This window comes from Myotis nattereri, assembly GCF_964212035.1.
Source record: "Myotis nattereri genome assembly, chromosome: X".
NCBI lineage: Eukaryota > Metazoa > Chordata > Mammalia > Chiroptera > Vespertilionidae > Myotis > Myotis nattereri.
Genome location: NC_138078.1, coordinates 48,202,938 through 48,224,364, shown reverse-complemented (window position 1 = coordinate 48,224,364; position 21,427 = coordinate 48,202,938). Strand labels below are relative to the sequence as shown.

The 21,427-nt window shown below is 40.6% G+C and overlaps 1 protein-coding gene across 1 annotated transcript in view; it reads left to right on the top strand.

The window, feature by feature from the left end:
• The window catches only part of OPHN1 (oligophrenin 1), a 629,793-nt gene that overhangs the window by 471,163 nt on the left and 137,203 nt on the right, over positions 1 to 21,427 (top strand). Inside the window, exon 19 of the mRNA XM_081080828.1 lies at positions 21,015 to 21,174. Coding sequence (XP_080936954.1) covers positions 21,015 to 21,174 — 160 coding nt within the window. The remainder of the gene's footprint in view (positions 1 to 21,014; positions 21,175 to 21,427) is intronic.

The following is a 21,427-nucleotide window of genomic DNA, read 5'->3' as shown; positions in this document are numbered from 1 at the left end:
GCCCAATGCGAACAGCAACTGGAGAAAAAAATTAAAAAGCAGGAGGAGAGCCTAAGGGAGCTTTGGGACAACACAATACGAAGTAACATACATATAATATGGCTATCAGAAGGACAAGAAGAGCAGCAAGGATTAGAAAATCTATTTGGAGAAATAATGACGGAAAACTTCCCTGATGTGGGGAAGACAAAAGTTACTGAAGTACAGAAAGTCCCCAGATCCCAAAAGACGCACACTAGGGCACGTCATAATTACAATGGCAAATGTTAACAACAAACAGAATTTTAAAGTCTGCAAGAGAGGGACAGAGAGTTACCTACAAAGGCTCCCCCATCAGATTATCAAATGATTTCTCAAAAGAAACACATCAGCCCAGAAAATAATGGAAGGAAGTATACAAAATGATGCAAAGCAAAGTATTGAGTCCAAGAATACTCTATCCAGCAAGACTACCAATAAAAATTGAAGGGGAAATCAGGAGTTTCGTAGAAAAAAAAAAAAGAGGCTAATGGAGTTTATCAATACCAAGCCAGCAATGCAATAAATGCTAAAGGGAATGCTGTAAAAAGAAGAAATAGAAAGGGAGGAAGGAACACAGGCATAAAGTACAGAAATGGCTACAAACTATTGCCTATGAACAATAACTTTAAACGTAAATGGACTAAATACTCCAATCAAAAGCAATCAAGTGGCTGAATGGATAAGAAAACATGACCCAAATATATGCTGTCTATAGGAGAGTCACCTCAGAACAAGGGAATCACACAGACTGAAAGTGAAGGGAAGGAAAAATATCTTTCAGACAAATGGAAATGAAAAAATAAAATGGGGTAGCAATACTTATATCTGACAAAATAGACCTCAAAGTGAAGTCCATAACAATAGACAAGAAAGGCCACTTCATAATTCTAAAGGCATCAATAAAACAAGAGGATATTACTCTGATAAGCATTTATGCACTCAATGCAGGAAAACCAAAATACATAAAAAAGCTTCTGGAAGAAATCAGGAGAGAGATAGATAGCAACACAATCATAGTTGGAGACATTAATGCCCCATTAACATCACTGGATAAATCCTCTAGACAAAAAAGTAGCAAAGAAACATCAATCCTAAACGACTCACTGGATCAGATGGACTTAATCAACATCTTTAGATCATTCCATCCCAAAACTACAGAATATACATTCTTCTCAAGTGCACATGGGACATTTTCAAAGATAAACTACATATTGGAACACAGGCAGTGTCTCTCCAAATTCAAGAGGATTGAAATCATATCAAGCATCTTCTCAGATTGCAATGGCATGAAATTAGTAATCAACTACAGTAAAAACAATCATAAAAATTCAAACACTTGGAGGCCATATAGCACACTATAAAACAATAGTGGGTAACAAAAGAGATCAAAGAAGTAATTAAAATCACCCTGGAAACAAATGACAATGAAAACACAACCATCCAAATTCTTTGAGACACAGTGAAAGCAATCCTGAGAGGGAAGTTCATAGCATTACAGGTCTACCTCAAAAAAAACAAGAAAAACTGGTAATAAACCATCTAAATCTGCAACTTGAAGAATTAGAAAGAGAACAACAAGGAAAGCCCAGTGTGAGCAAAAGGAAGGAAAATAAAGATCAGAGCGGAAATATATGACATAAGAACAAAAAAACAAAACAAAACAAAAAAATCAATACAAAAGATCAATACAAAAGAAGCCAGGAGCTGGTTTTTTGAGAGGATAAACAAGATTGATGTACCTATAGCCAGGCTCACCAAGAAGCAAAAAGAGAGGACCCAAATAAACAAAATCAGAAACAAAAGAGGTGAAATAACAACAGACCCCAGAAAAATACGAATAATCGTTAAAAAAAAATAGTATGAGCAACTCTACTCCAACAAACTGTTCAACCTACGAAAAATGGACATAGTCCTAGAAAAATACGACCTTCCAAAACTCAACCAGGGGGAATCAAAAAATCTGTATAGGCCAATAACTATGGAGGAAACTGAAGCAGTAATCAAAAAACTTCCAACAAACAAAAGTCCTGCACCAGACGACTTCACAGGGGTGTTTTATCAAACATTCAAAGAATAAATAAAATGTATCTTCCTTTGACTATTCCAAAGAAATTCAAGAGAAAGGAGCCCTTCCAAGCTCTTTCTATGAAGCCAGCACTACCCTAATCCCAAAACCAGATACAGACAATACAAAGAAAGAGAATTACAGGCCAATATCCCCCATGAACCTAGACACCAAAATCCTCAACAACATTCTAGGAAATCGAATCTAGCATTACATTAGAAAGATCATACAGCATGACCAAGTGGGATTTATTCCGGGGATGCAAGGATGGTACCATATCTGCAAATCAGAAAATGTGATACAACACATAAACAAACTGAGAGATAAAAACCATATAATCATATCCATTGATGCAGAAAAAGCATTTTACCAAATCCAACACCCTTTCTTTTTTTAAAATATATTTTATTGATTTTCCACAGAGAGGAAGGAAGAGGGATAGAGAGCTAGAAACCAATGAGAGAGAAACATCAATCAGCTGCCTCCTGCACACGTCCTACTGGGGATGTGCCCACAAACAGGGTACATGCCCTTGACTGGAACCGAACCTGGGACCCTTCAGTCTGCAGGCCGACGCTCTATACACTGAGCCAAACCGTCAGGGCCCAACACCCTTTCTTGATAAAAACTCTCAACAAGGTGGGAATAAAAGGTTCATACCTCAACATAATAAAAGCCATATATGACAAACCCACAGCAAACATCATACTCAATGGGCAAAAACTAAAACCATTTCCCCTAAGAACAGGAACAAGAGAGGGATGCCCACTCTCACCATTCCTGTTCAACATAGTACTGGAAGTACTAGCCATGGCGGTCAGACAAGAAGAAGAAATAAAAGACAACCAAATTGGAAAAAAAGTGAAACTCTCCTTATTCGCAGATGATATGATATTGTACATAGAAAACCCCAAAGACTCCATCAAAAAACTACTAGACTTAATGCATGAATTCGGCAATGTAGCAGGATACAAAATTAACACCCAGAAGTCTATGGCTTTTCTATACACCAATGATGAACTTACAGAAAGAGAAATTTAGAAAGCAATCCCATTTACCATTGCAACAAAATTAAGATACCTACGGATAAACTTAACCAAGGATATAAAGGACCTTTACTCAGAAAGTTTCAGGATGCTAAAAAGAGAGATAAAGGAATATATGAACAAATGGAAGGATAAACCATGTTCCTGGATTGGTAGAGTCACATCATTAAAATGTCCATACTACCTAAAGCAATCTATAATTCAATGCAATCCCCATTAAAATACCAACAGCATACGTCAAAGACCTGGAACAAATTTTCCAAAAATTCATCTGAAATAAAAAAAAAGACCCCTAATAGCTGCAGCAATCCTGAGAAAGAAGCACAAAGTAGGTGGGATCTCAATACCAGATATCAAGCTGTATTACAAAAGAATTCATAAAAATCTTAGAAGAAGCCAAAGCAGCAAAATAGCAGACATTTGTTGTAGAAGTATCTTTACCGATACAGCTCCTAGGGTAATGGAAAGTAAAGAGAAAATAGACAAATGGACTACATCAAAATAAAAAGCACAGCAAAAGAAACCATCAGCAAAGCAACAAGTAAGCCCACTGTATGGGAGAACATAGTTGCCAATGCAATCTCTGATAAGGTTTTAATCTCCAACATTTACAGGGAACTCATACATCTTAACAAAAGGAAGATAAACAATCCAATAAAAAAAATGGACAAAGTACCTAAATAGGCACTTTTTGAAAGAGGACATTCAGAAAGCCAAGAGACATATGAAAACACGCTCAAAGTCACTATTCATCCAAGAGATGCAAATCAAAACAACAATGAGGTATCATCTCACACCTGTCAGGATGGCCTTCAAGAACAAATCAACAACCAACAAGTGCTGGAGAGGATGCGGAGAAAAAGGAACCCTCCTTCACTGCTGTTGGGAATGCAGACTGGTGCAGCCACTGTGGAAAACGGTATGGCGCTTCCTCAACAAATTAAAAATGGAACTGCCATTTGACCCAGTAATACTGCTTCTATGAATATATCCCAAGAAAATAGAAATACCAATCCGAAAGTATATATGCACCCCTATGTTCATAGCAGCACAATTTACAATAGCTGAGATTTGGAAACAGCCTAAATGCCCATCAGCAGATGAATGGATTAGAAAACTGTGGTACATCTACACAGTGGAATACTACACTGCTGTAAAAAAAAGAAGGAATTCTTACCATTTGCAACAGCACGGATGGAACTGGAGAACATTATGCTAAGTGAAGTAAGGCAGTCAGAGAAAGATAAATATCACATGATCTCACTTATGTGGGATAAAATGATCAACATAATTTGATGAACAAGAATAGATACAGAGACAATTGGTAGGGTGGGGGTGGTGGTTAGAGAGTAACCAAAGTATTTGTATGTATGCATATTAGCATAGCCAATGGACACAGACAATAGGGCGGTGGGCGCTTGCCCCAGGTGGGAATGGCTGGGCAGGGTAGTCAATGGGGGAAAAGGAGATATATGTAAAACTTTAGACAATAAATAAATAAAATAAAATAAAAATAAACATAAGTACACAGATATCTTTTTGAGATACTGAAAGTTATGAGGTGATATCTCATTGTGGTTTTAATTTGCATTTCTCTGATTATTAGTAAAATTGAGCATTTAAAAAATATATATCTATTAGTCATCTGTCTGTCCTCTTTTGAGAAGAATCTATTCAGGTTCTCAGCCCAATTTTTAATTGAATTATTTGTGGAATTTTGGGGTGTTGAGTTGTATGAGATCTTCGTAAATTTTGGCTATTAACCCCTTGTCAGATTAGGACTGCTTTTACTGTGTCCCATAGATGTTGGGTTGTTGGGTTTATATTTTCATTTGTTTCAAAATGCCTTTTGATTTCTCCCTTGATCTCATTGTTAATCCATTCATTTTTGAGTAACATGTTATTTACCTTTCATGTTTTTTTGTGTTTTTCGGTTTATTTCTTGCAATTGATTTATAGTTTCATACTGTTGTTGTCAGAGATGTTTAATACGATTTTAATCTCCTTAAATTGGCCAGACAGTGGAAATGTTCATTGTAAAGTTGAAAACAATGTATATTCTGCTGCTTTTTGGTGAAATGCTCTGAAAATATCAATTAAATCCATCTGGTCTAATATATCATTTAAGGCCGCTATTTTCTTGTTGATTTTCTATGTGGAAGATCTATCTATTGATGTCATAGAGTGTTAAAATTCTTTACAATGACTGTGTTACTGTCACTCTTTCCCTTTATATCCATAAAGGTTTGCTTTATATATTTAGGTGCTACTATGTTGGGTGGATAAATGTTTACAAGAGTTATATCCTCTTGTTTGATTGACCCCTTTATAATTACACAATGTCTTTCTTTGTCTCTTATAATAGCCTTCATTTAAAAATCTATTTTGTCTGATATAACTAACTATTGGTACCTCAGAGGTTTTTTGTTGTTTTTTTCATTGGATGAAATATCTTTTTTTTCTCACTTTACTTTCAGTTTTTGTGTGTCTTTTTATCTGAAGTGTATCTCTTGTAGATGGCATGTATATGGTTCTTGTTATCTTATTCATTCAGCTACTCTATTTCTTTTAATTGAAGCATTTAACCCATTTACATTTAAAGTGGTTATTGATAGGTACATATGTATTACCATTTTTTTATTCATATTTATGTTCCTCTTTATTTTTTTTCTTCTTGACGAAGTCCTGTTAATATTTGCAATACTACTTTGATGGTCATGACCTTCTTTATTTAATTTAATTTTATTTTATTATTTTATTTTTTCTAGGACGCTCTTTATTTCACCATTAATTTTAAATGATAGCTTTGCTGTGTAGAGTAGTCTTGTTTGTAGGTCCTTACTTTTTATCACTTTGAATATTTCATGCCAATCTCTCTCACCTGAAACGATTCTGTTGAGAAATCAACTGATGGTCTTATGGGAGTGCCTTTGAAGGTAACTAATTGTCTGTCTTTTGCTGCTTTTGGGATCCTCTCATTATCTTTAACCTTTGCTATTTTAATTACGATGTGTATTGTTGTCAGCCTCTTTGGGTTGACTTTATTTGGGAATGTCTGCTCCTTCTGAATTTGTGTGCCTTTTTTCTTCACCAGGTTAGAGAAGTGTTTTGTGATTATTTTGTCAAACAGGTTCTCTTCCCTTGCTCCCTTTCTTCTCCTTCTGGTACCTCTATGATGTGAATGTTGTTACATTTCATGTTATGTCTGAAGCATCTTAGACTATCTTCATTAAGCTGTCATTTAGAATTGAAGATCAGATAAAGAGCTTCACAGAGAAGAAAAAGCTAAAGGAATTCATCACCACCAAACTAGTATTACATGAAATGTTGAAGAGTATTCTTTAAGGAGAGGAAGAAGAAGGAGTATATATATATATATATATATATATATATATATATATATATGAACAATAAGAAAGCAATAAATACATATCTATCAACAATTGAATCTGAAAATCAAAATAAATGAATAAGAAATCTAATAAACAGAATAAAATTGTGAATAAAATAGAATCAGAAGCATGGAAATGGAACAGACTTATGATTATCAGAGGGAAGGGGAATGGGGGAGCAGGAAGGGATTAAACAAAGATTTTATATGCATATATGCATTACCTATGGACACAGACAATAGGTGAAGGCCTAGAGAGTGGTGGGTACTGGGTGGAGGGGGAAAATAGTGAGAAATAGAGGGACATATGTAATACTCTCAACAATAAAAATTAATTAAAAAATAAAATCAGGGTAAAACCTCAATATTTTTTCTTTGTTTTTTTGCTTTTCTGATGGGATGTTCTGCTACCTTGTGTGCCAAATCACTAACCTGATCTTCTGCTTCATCTAATCTGCTATTGATTTATTATAGTGTATTCTTCATTTCAGTTATTGTGGTCTTCATTTTTGACTAATTCTTTTTAATGGTTTCTATGTCTTTTTATATTCTGTTGAAGATCTTATTAAGTTGTGTTGTTTTTTTTGTACATCCTTATAACCATTGTTTTTAACTCAGTATTTTGTAGATTGCCTTCATTTTCATTCAGTTCTTTTTCTGGAGAATTCTTCTGTTCTTCTGGTTGGGGCATATTTCTTTGTTTCCCCATTTTGGCTGCCTTTCTGTATTTGTTTCTATGTATTAAGTAGATTGGATGTGTTATCCAGTCTTGATATGATGACCTCATGTAGTAAGTATCCTGTGGACCCAACTGTGCAGTCCACCTGATCACCTGAGGTGGTTTCTTGTGTGGGTCATGTGATTGAGTCTTCATTGCCTGTCTGTTGGTGTTGACTCTCAGGCTGGCTGAGTATGAGAATTGAACCTGAGCTCAGTGTGCAAGCTTCTGTGTGGGCCCTTACCCCAGGAAGTGGAATTTTCCCCAGCATGACCTGGTGCCTGCTTAGACCTCCCTTTGGGTATGCTGTTTGTACAGCAAGCAAATCAGGTAGTGCTCTATTGTGATTTGAAACCAGCCACTAGGTATATTGATACTGGGGACTCTTGTCAGGGAATCCAGTGCAGGTTAATATCAGATCCTGCCTGTGACTGTCCCTGGGCTACCTGTTAGGAACTACTGTTGTTAGCTGCCTATGCTGGTCCTAGATGTGTGTGGGAAAGCCCAGCTCTGTAACTAAGGGCTGGCAGCCAGTAGGACCAGGTGTGGGTCATGTCAGCAAATGTCCCATAGCATCCCAAGTCCTTCATCTACCTCCTAGTTGCCTGTTAGACTCAGCCCCTGAAATAGTCTCATGCGGTACATAATTTATATGAGGTAAGTTTCATTGAGTCATCATGTAAGGGCAGTTTGTGTTCAGCAGTTTAATATAGATTCAGACTGCATCAGTGCTGCTTCTGAGGCCACTTAGCCTATTCTCATGGCATACTGAGGCCAGCGACCACCGACTTGTGTCCTGTGGACCTTTGTGGTGGGGCAGGGTCTAAAGAAGTCATCAGGTGGGAGCCAGTAGAGTTCAGCAGGGTACAGAAGTTTCAGATAGGGCTGCACAGGAAAATGGCCCTCATGTTAAAACCATATAACAACTTCTCCCTGTTTGTCTCTGGCATGCCCCTAGCTTTCCCATAATTCCTTGAGAGATTTTTCAGGAAGACTGCAATATAAGCTTAGGCTGGCTGCCACTGGCATATCCTATAACTGTGTGTGACCTGGATAGGGCAGGATCTATGGGAGTCATCAAGGTGGAGCTGGTGTACCTCCTTAAGCTAATGCCCTGTTGGGCAGTGGTCAACCCAGAAAAGATGTCCTCTGTGGGACTCCACATATGGACTTTTGCCGGGGTCCAACCCCAGCGGGTCCAGGGGTCCCCAAAGGTGTGGACGGAGTCGGCGAAGAAGGAATGACACGGAGGCAGCGTTCAGTTGATCATCATAGCCGGGTTCTCTTGTCAGGGTCTCCAGCCAGGTCCTGTGTCCATGTTCTCTTGCTAGGTTCTCCAGGTTCTCCAGTCAGGTTCTGTGTCCATGTTCTCTTGCTAGGTTCTCCAGGTTCTCCAGGTTCTCCAGCCAGGTTCTGCGGCCATGTGCCCTCGCTAGGTTCTCCAGCCAGGTTCTGTCCAGGTTCTCCAGCCAGGTTCAGTCACCAGGTTCTAGTCAGGTTCTCTTGCCAATTTCTGTAGTCAGGTTCAGTCCAGGATCTTTTGCCATGTTCTCCCCAGCGAAGTTCTTCTGTCTCTAGAGAACGTTCTGTGTAGGTTCTGTGCCTCCTGGTTCTGTCTTCTTAGTTCTGTGTCTTGCTGTCTTCTTACATCTGTATTTATACCAGTTGATTCCAATCCTATCAATCTCTATTTCAAAGGTTAGGGCGTTTCTTATCTCCATTCCAGGGAGTAATGATTATGTAGCTTAAGCATGATTGTTCGTAGTTAAAGTGATTAATTACCCACCTGGCACTTAGTTAAGAGGTTTTATTCCCTCCCTAACTTCAGGGGAAAATCCCTACCTGGGGAAACAACCTTTCTCAGAGAGGAGACCTTGGTTAAAACACATAGTGCCAAGAAGATGAGCAAACATATTAAGAACAGTATAACATATATGCCAGGTCCCTTGAAACAGCAAGCATGGACCGGCTCCCGGCAGACTTTGGCGGCTTTCACTCCAGCCCTCTCCTTGAAGCCACACAACTCAGTTTCATCCTGTATGGCCCTGGCATCCTCTTAGGCACTGTCCCTTCACTGGAGTCCATGGTGAGTGCCTGTGAACAAGATTTTCTGTGCCATCTCTTTTAGTGTGTGCCTGGGTTTCCATCAGCTCTCCATCTCACCTGGGGGGATTTAATCCCTGCTAATGTCATAAGCAGATGTTTTGTGGGCTCGTTTTCTCAACACTGGTGCTCGAGGATGGGGAGCCTGGAGTAGGTTTGAGACCCCTCACTCCTCAGAGGAGACCTCTGCAGCTGTGATATTCCTCCAGATTCTTTTTTTCCCTTTATTGAATAAGATATTACAAATGTGTCCTTATCCTCCCAATGTCCCATCCTCCCCCCAATCCTGCCCTCACCCTCAACCCCTGTTGTCCACATCCATCACTTACGCTTATATGCATGCATACAAGTACTTTGGTTGATCTTTCCCCCTCACCCCCACCCTCCCCTGATTTCCCTCTGAGTTTTGAGCATCTGATCAATGCTTCTCTGTCTCTACATCTGTTTTTGTTCATCAGTTTACATTGTTCATTATAATCCACACAAGTGAATGAGAGCATGTGATATTTATCTTTCTCTGACTGACTTATTTCACTTAACATAATGCTCTCCACCTCCATCCATGCTGTTGCAAATAGTAGGAGTGCCTTCTTTTTACAGCTGCATGGTATTACATTGTGTAGATGTGCCAAAGTTTTTTAATCCATTCATCTGCTGATGGGCACTTAGGCTGATTCCAAACCTTAGCTATGGTAAATTGTGCTGCTATGAACATAGGGATGCATATAACCTTTCTGATTGATTTTTCTGGTTTCTTGGGATATATTCCTAGAAATGGGATCACTGGGTCAAATTGAAGTTCCATTTTTAGTTTTTTGAGGAAACTCCATACTGTTCTCCACCATGGCTGTACCAGTTTGCATTCCCACCAGCAGTGAACGAGGGTTCCTTTTTCTCCACATCCTCGCCAGCATTTCTCATTTGTTGATTTGTTGATGATAGCCATGCTGACAGGTGTGAGATGGTACCTCATTGTCGTTTTGATTTGCATCTCTCTGATGATTAGTGACTTTGAGCATGTTTTCATATGTCTCTCAGCCTTATGTATGTCCGCTTTCAAAAAGTGTCTATTTAGGTCCGTTGACCATTTTTTTTATTGGGTTGTTTATATTCCTTTTGTTAAGTTGTATGAGTTCCTTATAAATGTTGGAGATTAAACCTTCATTGCAGAAATCATTGGCAAATATGTTTTCCCATGCAGTGGGTTTTCTTGTTGTTTTGTTGATGGTTTCTTTTGCTGTGCAGAAGCATTTTATTTTAATATAGTCCCATTTGTTTATTTTCCCTTTAGTTTCCATTGCCCTAGGAGCTGTGTCAGTGAAGAAAATCCTTCGGCATATATCTGAGATTTTGCTACCTGTGGATTGTTCTAATAATCTTATGGTTTCTCATCTTACGTTTAAGTCCTTTATCCATTTTGAGTTTATTTTTGTGTATGGTGTAAGTTGGTGGTCTAGTTTCATTTTTTTGCATGTGTCTGACCAAATTTCCCAGCACCATTTATTGAGGAGACTGTCTTGACTCCGTTGCATGTTCTTGCCTCCTTTGTCAAATATTAATTGAGCATAGTGGTTTGGGTCGATTTCTGGGTTCTCTATTCTATTCCATTGGTTTATATGTCTGTTCTTGTGCCAGTACCAGGCAGTTTTGAGAACAGTGGCTTTGTAATACAGCTTGATATCTGGTATTGAGATCCCTCCTACTTTGTTCTTCTTCCTCAGGATCGCAGCAGCTATTCAGTTTTTGTTTGTTTTTTGTTTTTATGTTTGTTTGTGTGGTTTTTTAAAAATTTTATTCCAGATGAATTTTTGAAGCGTTCTTTCTAGATCTGTGAAATATGCTGTTGGTATTTTGAATGGGGAGTGCATTGAATCTATAGATTGCTTTAGGGCCCTAACTGGTTTGGCTCAGTGGATAGAGCGTCGGTCTGTGGACTGAAGAGTCCCAGGTTTGATTCCTGTCAAGGGCATGTACCTTGGTTGCAGGCACATCCCCAGTAGGGGGTGTGCAAGAGGCAGCTGATCGATGTTTCTCTCTCATCAATGTTTCTAGCTCTCTATCCCTCTTCCTTCCTCTCTGTAAAAAATCAATAAAATATATATATATATATATTTTTTTAAAAAAATTGCTTTGGTTGTATGGACATTTTGATGATGTTGATTCTACCAATCCATGAACACGGTATGTTCTTCCATGTGTTTATTTCTTCCTCTATCTCTTTTTCAATGTCCTGTAGTTTTCTGGGTAGAGATCTTTTACTTCCTTGGTTAACTTTATTCCTAGATATCTTAATTTTTTTGGTGCAATGGGAAATGGGATTTCTTTTTAATTTTTCTTTCTGTAAGTTCACTATTGGTGTATAAAAATGCCATAGATTTCTTGGCGTTAATTTTGTATCCTGCTACATTGCCAAATTCATTTATTACATCTAATAATTTATTGATGGAGTCTTTAGGGTTTTCTAAGTACAGTATCATGTCATCTGCGAATAATGTCAATTTTACTTCTTCTTTTCCAATTTGGATGCCTTTTATTTCTTCTTGTCTGATCGCTTTGGCTAGCACTTCCAGTACTATGTCAAACAAGAGTGGTGAGAGAGGGCATCCCTGTCTTGTTCCTGTTCTTAAGGGAAATGGTTTTAGTTTTTGCCCATTGAGTATGATGTTGGCTGTAGGTTTGTCATATAAGGCTTTTGTTATGTTGTGGTATGATTCCTCTATTCCCACTTTGCTGAGTGTTTTTATCAGAAAAGGGTGTTGGACTTTGTCAAATGCCTTTTCTGCATCAATCGATATGATTATGTGATTTTTGTCTCTCAACTTGTTTATGTGATGTATCATGTTTATTGCTTTGTGGATATTGTACCAGCCTTGCATTCCTGGAATAAATCCCACTTGGTCATGGTGTATGATCTTTCTAATGTAATGCTGGATCCAGTTTGCTAGAATATTGTTGAGGATTTTAGCATCTATGTTCATCAGGGTTATTGGCCTGTAATTCTCTTTCTTTGTGGTATCTTTATCTGGTTTTGGGATTAGGGTAATGCTGGCTTCATAGAAAGAGCTTGGAAGTGTGCCTTCCTCTTGAATTTTTTGGAAAAGTCTGATAAGTATTGGCTTTAGTTCTTCTTTGAATGTTCAGTAAAACTCCCCTGTGAAGCCATCTGGTCCAGGGCTTTTGTTTGCTGGAAGCTTTTTTATTACAGTCTCAATTTCATCAGTAGTTATTGGCCTATTCAGGATTTTTGATTCTTTCTGATTGAGTTTTGGAAGCTTGTATTTTTCTAGGAATGTGTCCATTTCGTCGAGGTTGTCCAGTTTGTTGGAGTAGAGTTGTTCATAGTATTTTTGGACAATCCTTTATATAGTAGTATGGTCAGTTGTTACTTCACCTCTTTCATTTCTGATTTTGTTTATTTGGGTCCTCTCTCTTTGTTTCTTGGTGAGCCTGGCTAGAGGTTCATCAGTCTTGTTTATCCTTTCAAAGAACCAGCTCTTGGTTTCATTGATCTTTTGTTTTGTTTTTTTGGTCTCTATGTCGTTTATTTCTGCTTTGATCTTATTTCCTTCCTTCTGGGCACTGTGGGCTTTTCTTGTTGCTCTCTTTCTAACTCTTTAAGTTGTAGTGTTAGATCATTTATTGCCAGTTTTTCTTTTCTTTTTTTTTAAATTAAATCTTTATTGTTCAGATTATTACATTTTTTCCTCTTTTTTCCCCCATAACTCCCCTCCTCCCAGTTCCCGCCCCACCTTCCGCCCTCACTCCCCACCCACTGTCCTCATCCATTGGTGCACAATTTTTGTCCAGTCTCTTCCGGCATCTCCCACACCCCTTTCCCCCGCAAGAATAGTCAGTCCATTCCCTTTCTATGTCCCTGATTCTATTATAATCACCAGTTCATTCTGTTCATCGGATTATTTATTCACTTGATTCTTAGATTCACTTGTTGATAGATGCATATTTGTTGTTCATAATTTGTATCTTTACCTTTTTCTTCCTCTTCCTCTTCTTAAAGGATACCTTTCAGCATTTCATATAATCCTGGTTTGGTGGTGATGAACTCCTTTAGCTTTTCCTTATCTGTGAAGCTCTTTATCTGACCTTCAATTCTGAATGATAGCTTTGCTGGATAAAGTAATCTTGGTTGTAGGTTCTTGGTGTTCATCACTTTGAATATTTCTTGCCACTCCCTTCTGGCCTGCAAAGTTTCTGTTGAGAAATCAGCTGACAGTCGTATGGGTATTCCCTTGTAGGTAACTGAGTTTCTTTCTCTTGCTGTTTTTAAGATTCTCTCTTTATCTTTTGCTCTTGGCATTTTAATTATGATGTGTCTCGGTGTGGTCCTCTTTGGATTCCTTTTGTTTGGGGTTCTCCGCGCTTCTTGGACCTGTAAGTCCATTTCTTTCACCAGGTGAGGGAAGTTTTCTGTCATTATTTCTTCAAATAGGTTTTCAATATCTTGCTCTCTCTTATCTTCTGGCACCCCTATAATTCTGATGTTGGTACGCTTGAAGCTGTCCCAGAGGCTCCTTACACTATCCTCTTATTTTTGGATTCTTTTTTCATTTTGCTTTTCTGTTTGGCTGTTTTTTGCTTCCTCGCATTTCAAATCATTGACTTGATTCTTGCGATCCTCTGTTCTGCTGTCGGGAGTCTGTATAATATTCTTTATTTCAGTCAGTGTATGCTTAATTTCTAGTTGGTTCCCCAATATAACATTGAGGGTCTCATTAGTTTTCTTGTAGATCTCATTAAGTTTATCGGCGGCTTCTAAATAGTTCTTGAGAGACCTTAAAGGTGTGGTTCTGAACTCTATATCTTCCATTGACAATTTTGTCCTGTTTCTTTGTCTCCGCATTTTGTTATGCTTCCTTGATGCACCCCCTAGTGGTCTTTGTTCGTGGTCTTATAGTTAAATCTTGATTGTTGTAGCTAATTCCAGGGAGGGTTTGACCTCCAGGCCAAGTGGCTATGAGAATCAGCTGTGTCAGCAGTGAGAGAACTTCTGTCCTCTAGGGAGGTGCTAATCTAGCCTTTGCCTGAGGCTATCCGGCAAATGCCTCTGTGCAGGGCTTGGGCGGGGCGGGTCGCACAGGATCAACAGGGTGGGCCGGAGAGGGCAGTTATGGCGGCTCTCAGTCCTGTCCCCAGGGGCTCTGCCTCTCTGAGTCCCAGCACCCACTGCAAAGCTCAGAGAGAAAGCTGCATTCGCTCTGACCGAAGCCAGGCAGTCCCGCTTCTCCTGTTTGAGTCTGGGTCCCTAAAGACTCGCCGGGATCTGGAGCTCAGAGTCTGCGACTCCCTCCCGATTGAAAACACCAACCACGCCCTCCGCCGCCAGCCCGCTCCGCACACTCCGCACCTCAGAATTTGACTTCAGCACTGCGCCTCCTCTGAGTGTCCGTATGCGTTTCTCTTTCCTCCTAGTTGTAGGACTTCCACTCAGCCAGCGTTTCAGTGTTTCTGGGTGATGTCCGTTCCGTCTTTTAGTTTCACTTTTGAAGTAGTTGTTCAAAGCAGCAAACTCCGGTGTTAACCTATGCCGCCATCTTCTATTGCCAGTTTTTCTTGTTTTTTTTTGTTTTTTTTTTTGTTTTTTTTTTGAGGTAGGCCTGTAGAGCTATGAACTTCCCTCTCAGGACTGCTTTCATTGTGTATCACAGATTTTGGATTGTTATGTTTTCATTGTCATTTCTTTCCAGGATGCTTTTTATTTCTTCTTTGATCTCTCTGATAATCCAGTCATTGCTTAATAGCATGCTATTAGGCTCCAAGTGTTTGATTTTTTTCCAATGTTTTTATTGTAGTTCATTTCTAACTTTATACCATTGTGATCTGAGAAGCTGCTTGTTATGATTTCTATTCTCTTGAATTTAAAGAGACTTTGCCTGTGTCCTAATATATGGCCTATCTTTGAAAATGTCCCATGTGCATTGGAGAAGAATGTATTTTCTTTAGCTTTGGGGTGAAATATTCTGAAGATGTCAATTAAGTCCATCTGATCTAGTGAGTCATTTAGTATTGCTGTTTCTTTGCTGATTTTTTGTTTAGAGGATTTATCCAGTGGTGTCAGTGGGGTATTAAAGTCCCCTTCTATGACTCTATTGCTATTAATCTCTCCCTTGATATCTTCCAGAAGTTGTTTTATGTGTTTGGGTGCTCCTGTATTGGGTGCATATGTGTTTACCAGAGTTATATCTTGCTGTTGAATTGCTCCCTTAATTATTATGTAGTGGCCTTCCTTACCTCTTGTTATGGCCTTTACTTTGAGGTTTATTTTGTCAGATATAAGTATTGCAACCCCAGCTTTTTTCTCATTTCCATTTGCCTGAAAATTTTTTTTCCGTCCCTTCACTCTCAGTCTGTGTGAATCCTTTGTTCTGAGGTGGGTCTCCTGCACACAGCCAATATATGGGTCATGTTTTCTTATCCATTCAGCTACCCTGTGTCTTTTGATTAGAGCATTTAATCCATTTACATTTAATGTTATTATTGAAAAGTACTTGTTTGTGGTCATTTTTATTCCTAATGTTTGTGTTTCTTCTTGTCTTTCTGTTTCTTGTTTTTACAGCAGTCCCTTTAGCATTTCTTTTATTGCTGGTTTGGTGGTAATAAACTCTCTTAGCCCTTTTTTGTCTGTGAAGCTCCTGATTCCACCTTCAATTTTGAATGATAGCCTTGCTGGGTATAGTATTCTTGGATTCATTCCTTTGCTTTGCATCACTTTGTATATTTCATTCCATTCTCTTCTTTCCTGGGTTGTTTCTGTTGAGAAGTCAGCTTATATTCTAATAGGAGATCCCTTGTAGGTAACTATTTGTCTTTCTGGCAGCCTTTAAGATTCTTACTTTGTCGTTGGTGTTTGCCAATTTAATTATGATGTGTGTTGGTGTTGGTCTTTTGGGGTTCATCTTGTTTGGTACTCTATGTGCTTCTTGGACTTGTGTAGTTTTTTTCTTGCCAGTATCAGGTAAGTTTTCTGTCATTATTTCTTCAAACAGGTTTTCTATTCCTTGCTTCTCCTCCTCTCCTTCTGGTACCCCTATTAAATGAATGTTGTTTTGTTTTGCATTGTCCCAACGCTGCCTTAGGCTCTCCTCTTGCTTTTTAAGTTTTTTTTCCAGTTGCTCTTGTGTTTGTGTGTTTTTTCCTACCTTGTCTTCTAATTCACTGATGCGGTCCTCAGCCTCTTCTAGTCTGCTGTTTAAGTCTTCCATTGTGTTCATTATTGCAGCTACATCGTTCTTCATTTCCTCTTGGTTCCTTTTCATGTTGGTGACATTCTCATTCAGCTCTTTATAATTCTCATTGAGTTGTGTGTATTTGTCATCCAGCCATTTGAGCATCCTTATAACCATTACTCTGAATTCTTTCTCTGATAAGTTATTAGCCTCAATTTCATTTAACTCCTTTTCTGGTGATCCTCTTTTTCTTTCCTTTGTGGATTGCTTTTTTGTCTTCCCATGTTTTGCTGTAATGTTTTAATTGTAGCTCCGATTGCTTTGCTACCCAGTTTCCTTAAGATATGGTGCTACTGGTGTGACCTCTCAGGTCTACTGGGTTTGGTAGTCTAGTGTAGCTCCCTACTTGGGCTATTTGGGTTCTCTTGATGTAGGCCTGTGAGCTGGCAAGGCACAACTTTGGTGTCTAGACGTCTGCAGCCATGGAGGGGGTGTTCCAATTTTTGCTGTCTTCTGCCCTTGGTTGAAATCAAGCATGCCCTGCAGGGACTCACAGTGGCACCCAGGAACTGTCTGTTGGGGTGGTGGGGCTCAGGAAGCCTGCGTTCTGGCAAAGCGTGACTGTAGTGTTCAGAGTTCTGTAGTTGGGTGGGTAGACTCAGCTTTTGCTGCTCCCTCCGTGATTGGATACACGCTATCCCAGAGGCAGCTCACAGAGGCAGCTGTGGTGTGTTTGCCAGCAGGTTTACTGACACACTCTGAAGGGCCCTGGCACTGAAGCTACTGGATTGCAGTGTCTGTGGGCAGGTATCCCAGAAGAGGGAATTCAGCATTTCTACAGCCCAGCAGTGCACCCTTGTTTAAGTGTGTGACTAGCAGGGCTCGTAGCGGGGCCCCAGGGCTGCCTGTGGAGCAGTGGTCTTGGGAGACCTGCTCGCTGGAAAAGCATTTACCTGTAGTGTCCCGAGTTCTGCAGCGTGGGGTGGGGAAACTCAGTTTTTGCTGATGCACCTGTGGTGGATAGGCGCGCGTTCCCAGTGGTGGCACACAGGAGCAACTGCAGTGAGTTTGCTAGCGCAGGCGCACTGAAGCACTCTGAAGGGCCCTGGCACACTTTAGGCAGGTATCCAGGATGGGTGAATTCCAAATTTCTACTGCCCAGGGGAGTGTGTCCCTATTAGTCCAAGATCGGACCCAGCAGATTCTCACTGGGGCTTCCCCAAAGTGCCCTGTGGATAGATGGGCTCAGGGGGAGTGAGCAACTGTGGTGGTGCAGTTTGCTGGTGCTGAGGTCTGAAGCACTCTGAGGGGCCCTGGCGCGTAAGTTGTGCAGCTGGGTGTGTGTGGGCAGTTATTCAGGCAGAGGGAATTCAGAATTTCTACTGGGGGGCAGTGAGTCTGTGTCTGTACAAAATCACACCCAGCAGAGGTTCCCTGTGACTCCTAAGAGCAGTCTATGGAGTGGTGTGCCTTGGAGACCTGTGAGCTGGAGATGTGTGAATGCGCGATCTTGGAGGTCTGCAGCTGGGGGAGCAGGGGAGCTGCACTTACTGTTGTGGGCGGCGCAGTGCTCCTATGGAGGTGGAGGTCCCATGGTTCGTGAGTCTGCGGGTGTGGCTGCAGGATTTTGGCTGGAGTGGCTGCCGGGTTCTGGCAGTGTCCAAGGTTTGTCTGGGTGGTGGTGCTGCTGAGTTCCTAGAAGAGACTGCTCTCCCCTTTAAGATGGCGTGGGCTCCGTGCCTGAGTCCAGCAGTCCGGGGTATGCCGCAATGGTGGTAGTCTCTCCGTGTCCCAGAGACCCTGGTCTGCCAGCCTCTGCTGCTCCTGCCAGATTTAACTGTCCCTCACTCACTCACATACACACCACACACATCCACACACTCTCCATTCATCTCCTCACTCACTCACTTCTTATCCCTCACCTCCATCCTGCCAGCCGCCATTCTTCCTTCCCCTCCAGATTCTTAACCACCACACATGGATGAGGGGCCAGTCCATTTTTCTTCTCTACCCCTCCTACCAGTTTCTTCTGTATATTCTTAATTATATGACTTATGCTCAAGTAGTCTTCAGATGGTTATCCAGGTTGATTGTTCTGTAATTTAGTTGTAATGTTGATGTAGTCATGGGAGAAGGTTAGTGCAACTTCTCCCTACTCTACCATCTTGGATGGATTTTGGAAATTAGGGTTTGTCATGAGCTGCCTTGTCTCCTCATTTCCCTATCCCCGCAGCTATTTTAACCAAAAGGCAGTACATCTTTTAATTGGCTGCCTCCATTATTACTGAAAAGAGCAATAGAGGCACTCAGTTCCATTAAAAATAATTAATTGGTACCTGCTGTGCACAAGGTACACATACTTGAAAGTTCTTTACCACCTAGTAGGAGCGGTAGGTACTAAACATATATTTGCAATATACTTTGCTTGCCAATAGTGTCTGTCAATCAAGATGAGGAAAGTAGGCTAGGATGACCCTGAAGGAGATATCAGGTAAAGTGAATCTCAATGGAGAAATGTACATTCTTTAGATCTTGGAGAAGGACAATATCCTAAGCAAAGGGAATGAGCAAAGACATGGAGGTCTGAAATAACAAGATTTAGCCAGAAAATTTGACCCAAGCAGTGTAGTATATCAAAGTCTGAGGTCAGCAGTGTCTAGACCAGTGGTTCTCAACCTTGGCTGCACATTAGAATCACCTGGGAATCTTTTAAAAAATTCTGATTTCTGGGCCTCATCCTCCAGAAATTGTTTCTTTGTTACTAATGTTGTGGCCCCACCCCATAACAAAGAAACAATTTCCGGAGGCTGAGGCCCAGAAATCAGGATTTTAAAAAGATTCCCAGGTGATTCTAATGTGAAGCCAAGGTTGAGAACCACTGGTCTAGATGGAGACTCCTGGAGAAGTAATAATAAAAGCAGGTACTTCTAATGGCTTATTCCTAGGATGCTATGCTAAAGCAATTTAGCTCTATTCAACAACCCTCTGAGGTGGATACTATTTTATTGCTAGTAGAAAAACTGAAGCCCAGAGAGTTTAAGTCAAAAATAGTCATTGTGTACAGCTAATGAGTCACCCAAGTCAGCTTTAGAGCCCAAGCTGCGCATTGGGGATTAGAAATAATTAGCAAGTTACAGAAGGCCTTAATTGCAACTTTCGCAAGAGTTTTTCCTGTCCAAATGAAAAACAGGACACCAGTAAAGGGAATTTAATCAAGGAGGTGAGTAGGAATCAGAAAATTTGGGAGAAAAGGCCCTATGGTAATTAGGCTCTTTGTAACTTCAGGCAAATAATTTTCCTTCTTTGGATCTCTGTTTTTTCATCTGTAAAATGAGGACAGTGATAAAGGGCTAATCTTAAGTTTCTCTTTCAATTCGTTGAGTTTTTTGCATCTCCAGCTCAGGGTAGGGGAGGGTTGGATTTCTAACTGGAAAGACTGGTAAACACTTTATGTACTGTACTTTATATATAGTACTAGAGGCCTGGTGCATGAAATTCATGAATGGGTGTGGTCCCTAGGCCTGGCCAGCAATCAAAGCACGAGAATCTGGCATGGAAGGGTAGGTCCCATCTGACCTCTGGGCCCTGGGCAGTACTTGGGCCCCTGGGCCCCCGTGAGCCCCCCTCAGCCTGAGTCACAGAGCCCGAATCCCCATGCAGAGATGCAGTGAGCACAGCCAGACGCTGCGGACCAGGGCACAGCGTGGTCCTCCAGGCCACCCAGAGGCATGGCATGGAAGCTGGGTGGGCAGCGTGCTCTCTCCCAGCCAACCTCACAGACCGGTTCCTGTGCGATCCCACAGGGAGCCCAACCAGCCCCTGTGGTCCTGGTGGCTGCAGGCCGACTCATCTGGAAGATGCTGTGCAGGTGCAAGGCAGGCAGGATATTCACAGGCACCAGGCACCTGAGCATGGGGGCTTCCCTGGTGCTTGAGCCCTGGCATTCTGGGAGAGGGTATCAGGGGGAATGAGAGCGAGCTTGGCGTACACCCTGCATTCTCACTGCACCTCTGTCCCTGTCACCCCCATCCCCAGGTAGCTGTCGAGAGGTCACAGTACATCGTGGACACCCTCCATGTTCTGTGCTGCCCCCTGGTGGTCAGCACACGTCATAGCCAGTGGTCGAACTCCCAGTTGAACTCCCGGTCAAGGGGACAATTTGCATATTAGGCTTTTATTATATAGGATTATTATATAGGGTACCTCTTGCCTGGAATGCCATATTGCTTCTCTCTTTGCTTTCCAAATATTTTCTTACTATAGCTCCCCAACCCACTCTTCTTAGCTTTATCACTGCTAAGTTAGTTATGTCTCACTTTGGCCCTTAATTATATATTGTCTTGTATTCTTTGCTAGTTGTTTCCTTTGTAATGTTTTCTCTCCAATTTACACCTCTCCTTTTCTTCTACATTTTAATTTTGCTTACCCTCTATATCAACTAACAGTCTTGGTGAAAATCTTCTTAATAATTTTCTTTCTCTTTTGGCAGTGTGTGTGAGCACAGCAAAGAGAATTTTATGACTCCCTCCAACATGGGGGTGATCTTTGGTCCCACGCTGATGAGAGCTCAGGAGGATACTGTGGCTGCCATGATGAATATCAAATTCCAGAACATTGTGGTGGAAATCCTAATTGAGCACTTTGTAAAGGTATGTATTTCCTGTCCTCACCATCACTCCTCCAAACATGTAACACTTTTTCCTAGCCACCTTTTAGAGTTTTGTCTCCTTTCCTTTCAAGTTGATAATGGAAGGAAATTCCATTATGGTACAATTACATTTAACCACAAGTTTGCCACTGTGAAATTCATTTTATTCAGCAAATATTGCTTAATTAGTAACTATTTCATTATCAGGCACCATGCTAATGGTATAGAAGGAGAAAAATATCACTGTCTATAGC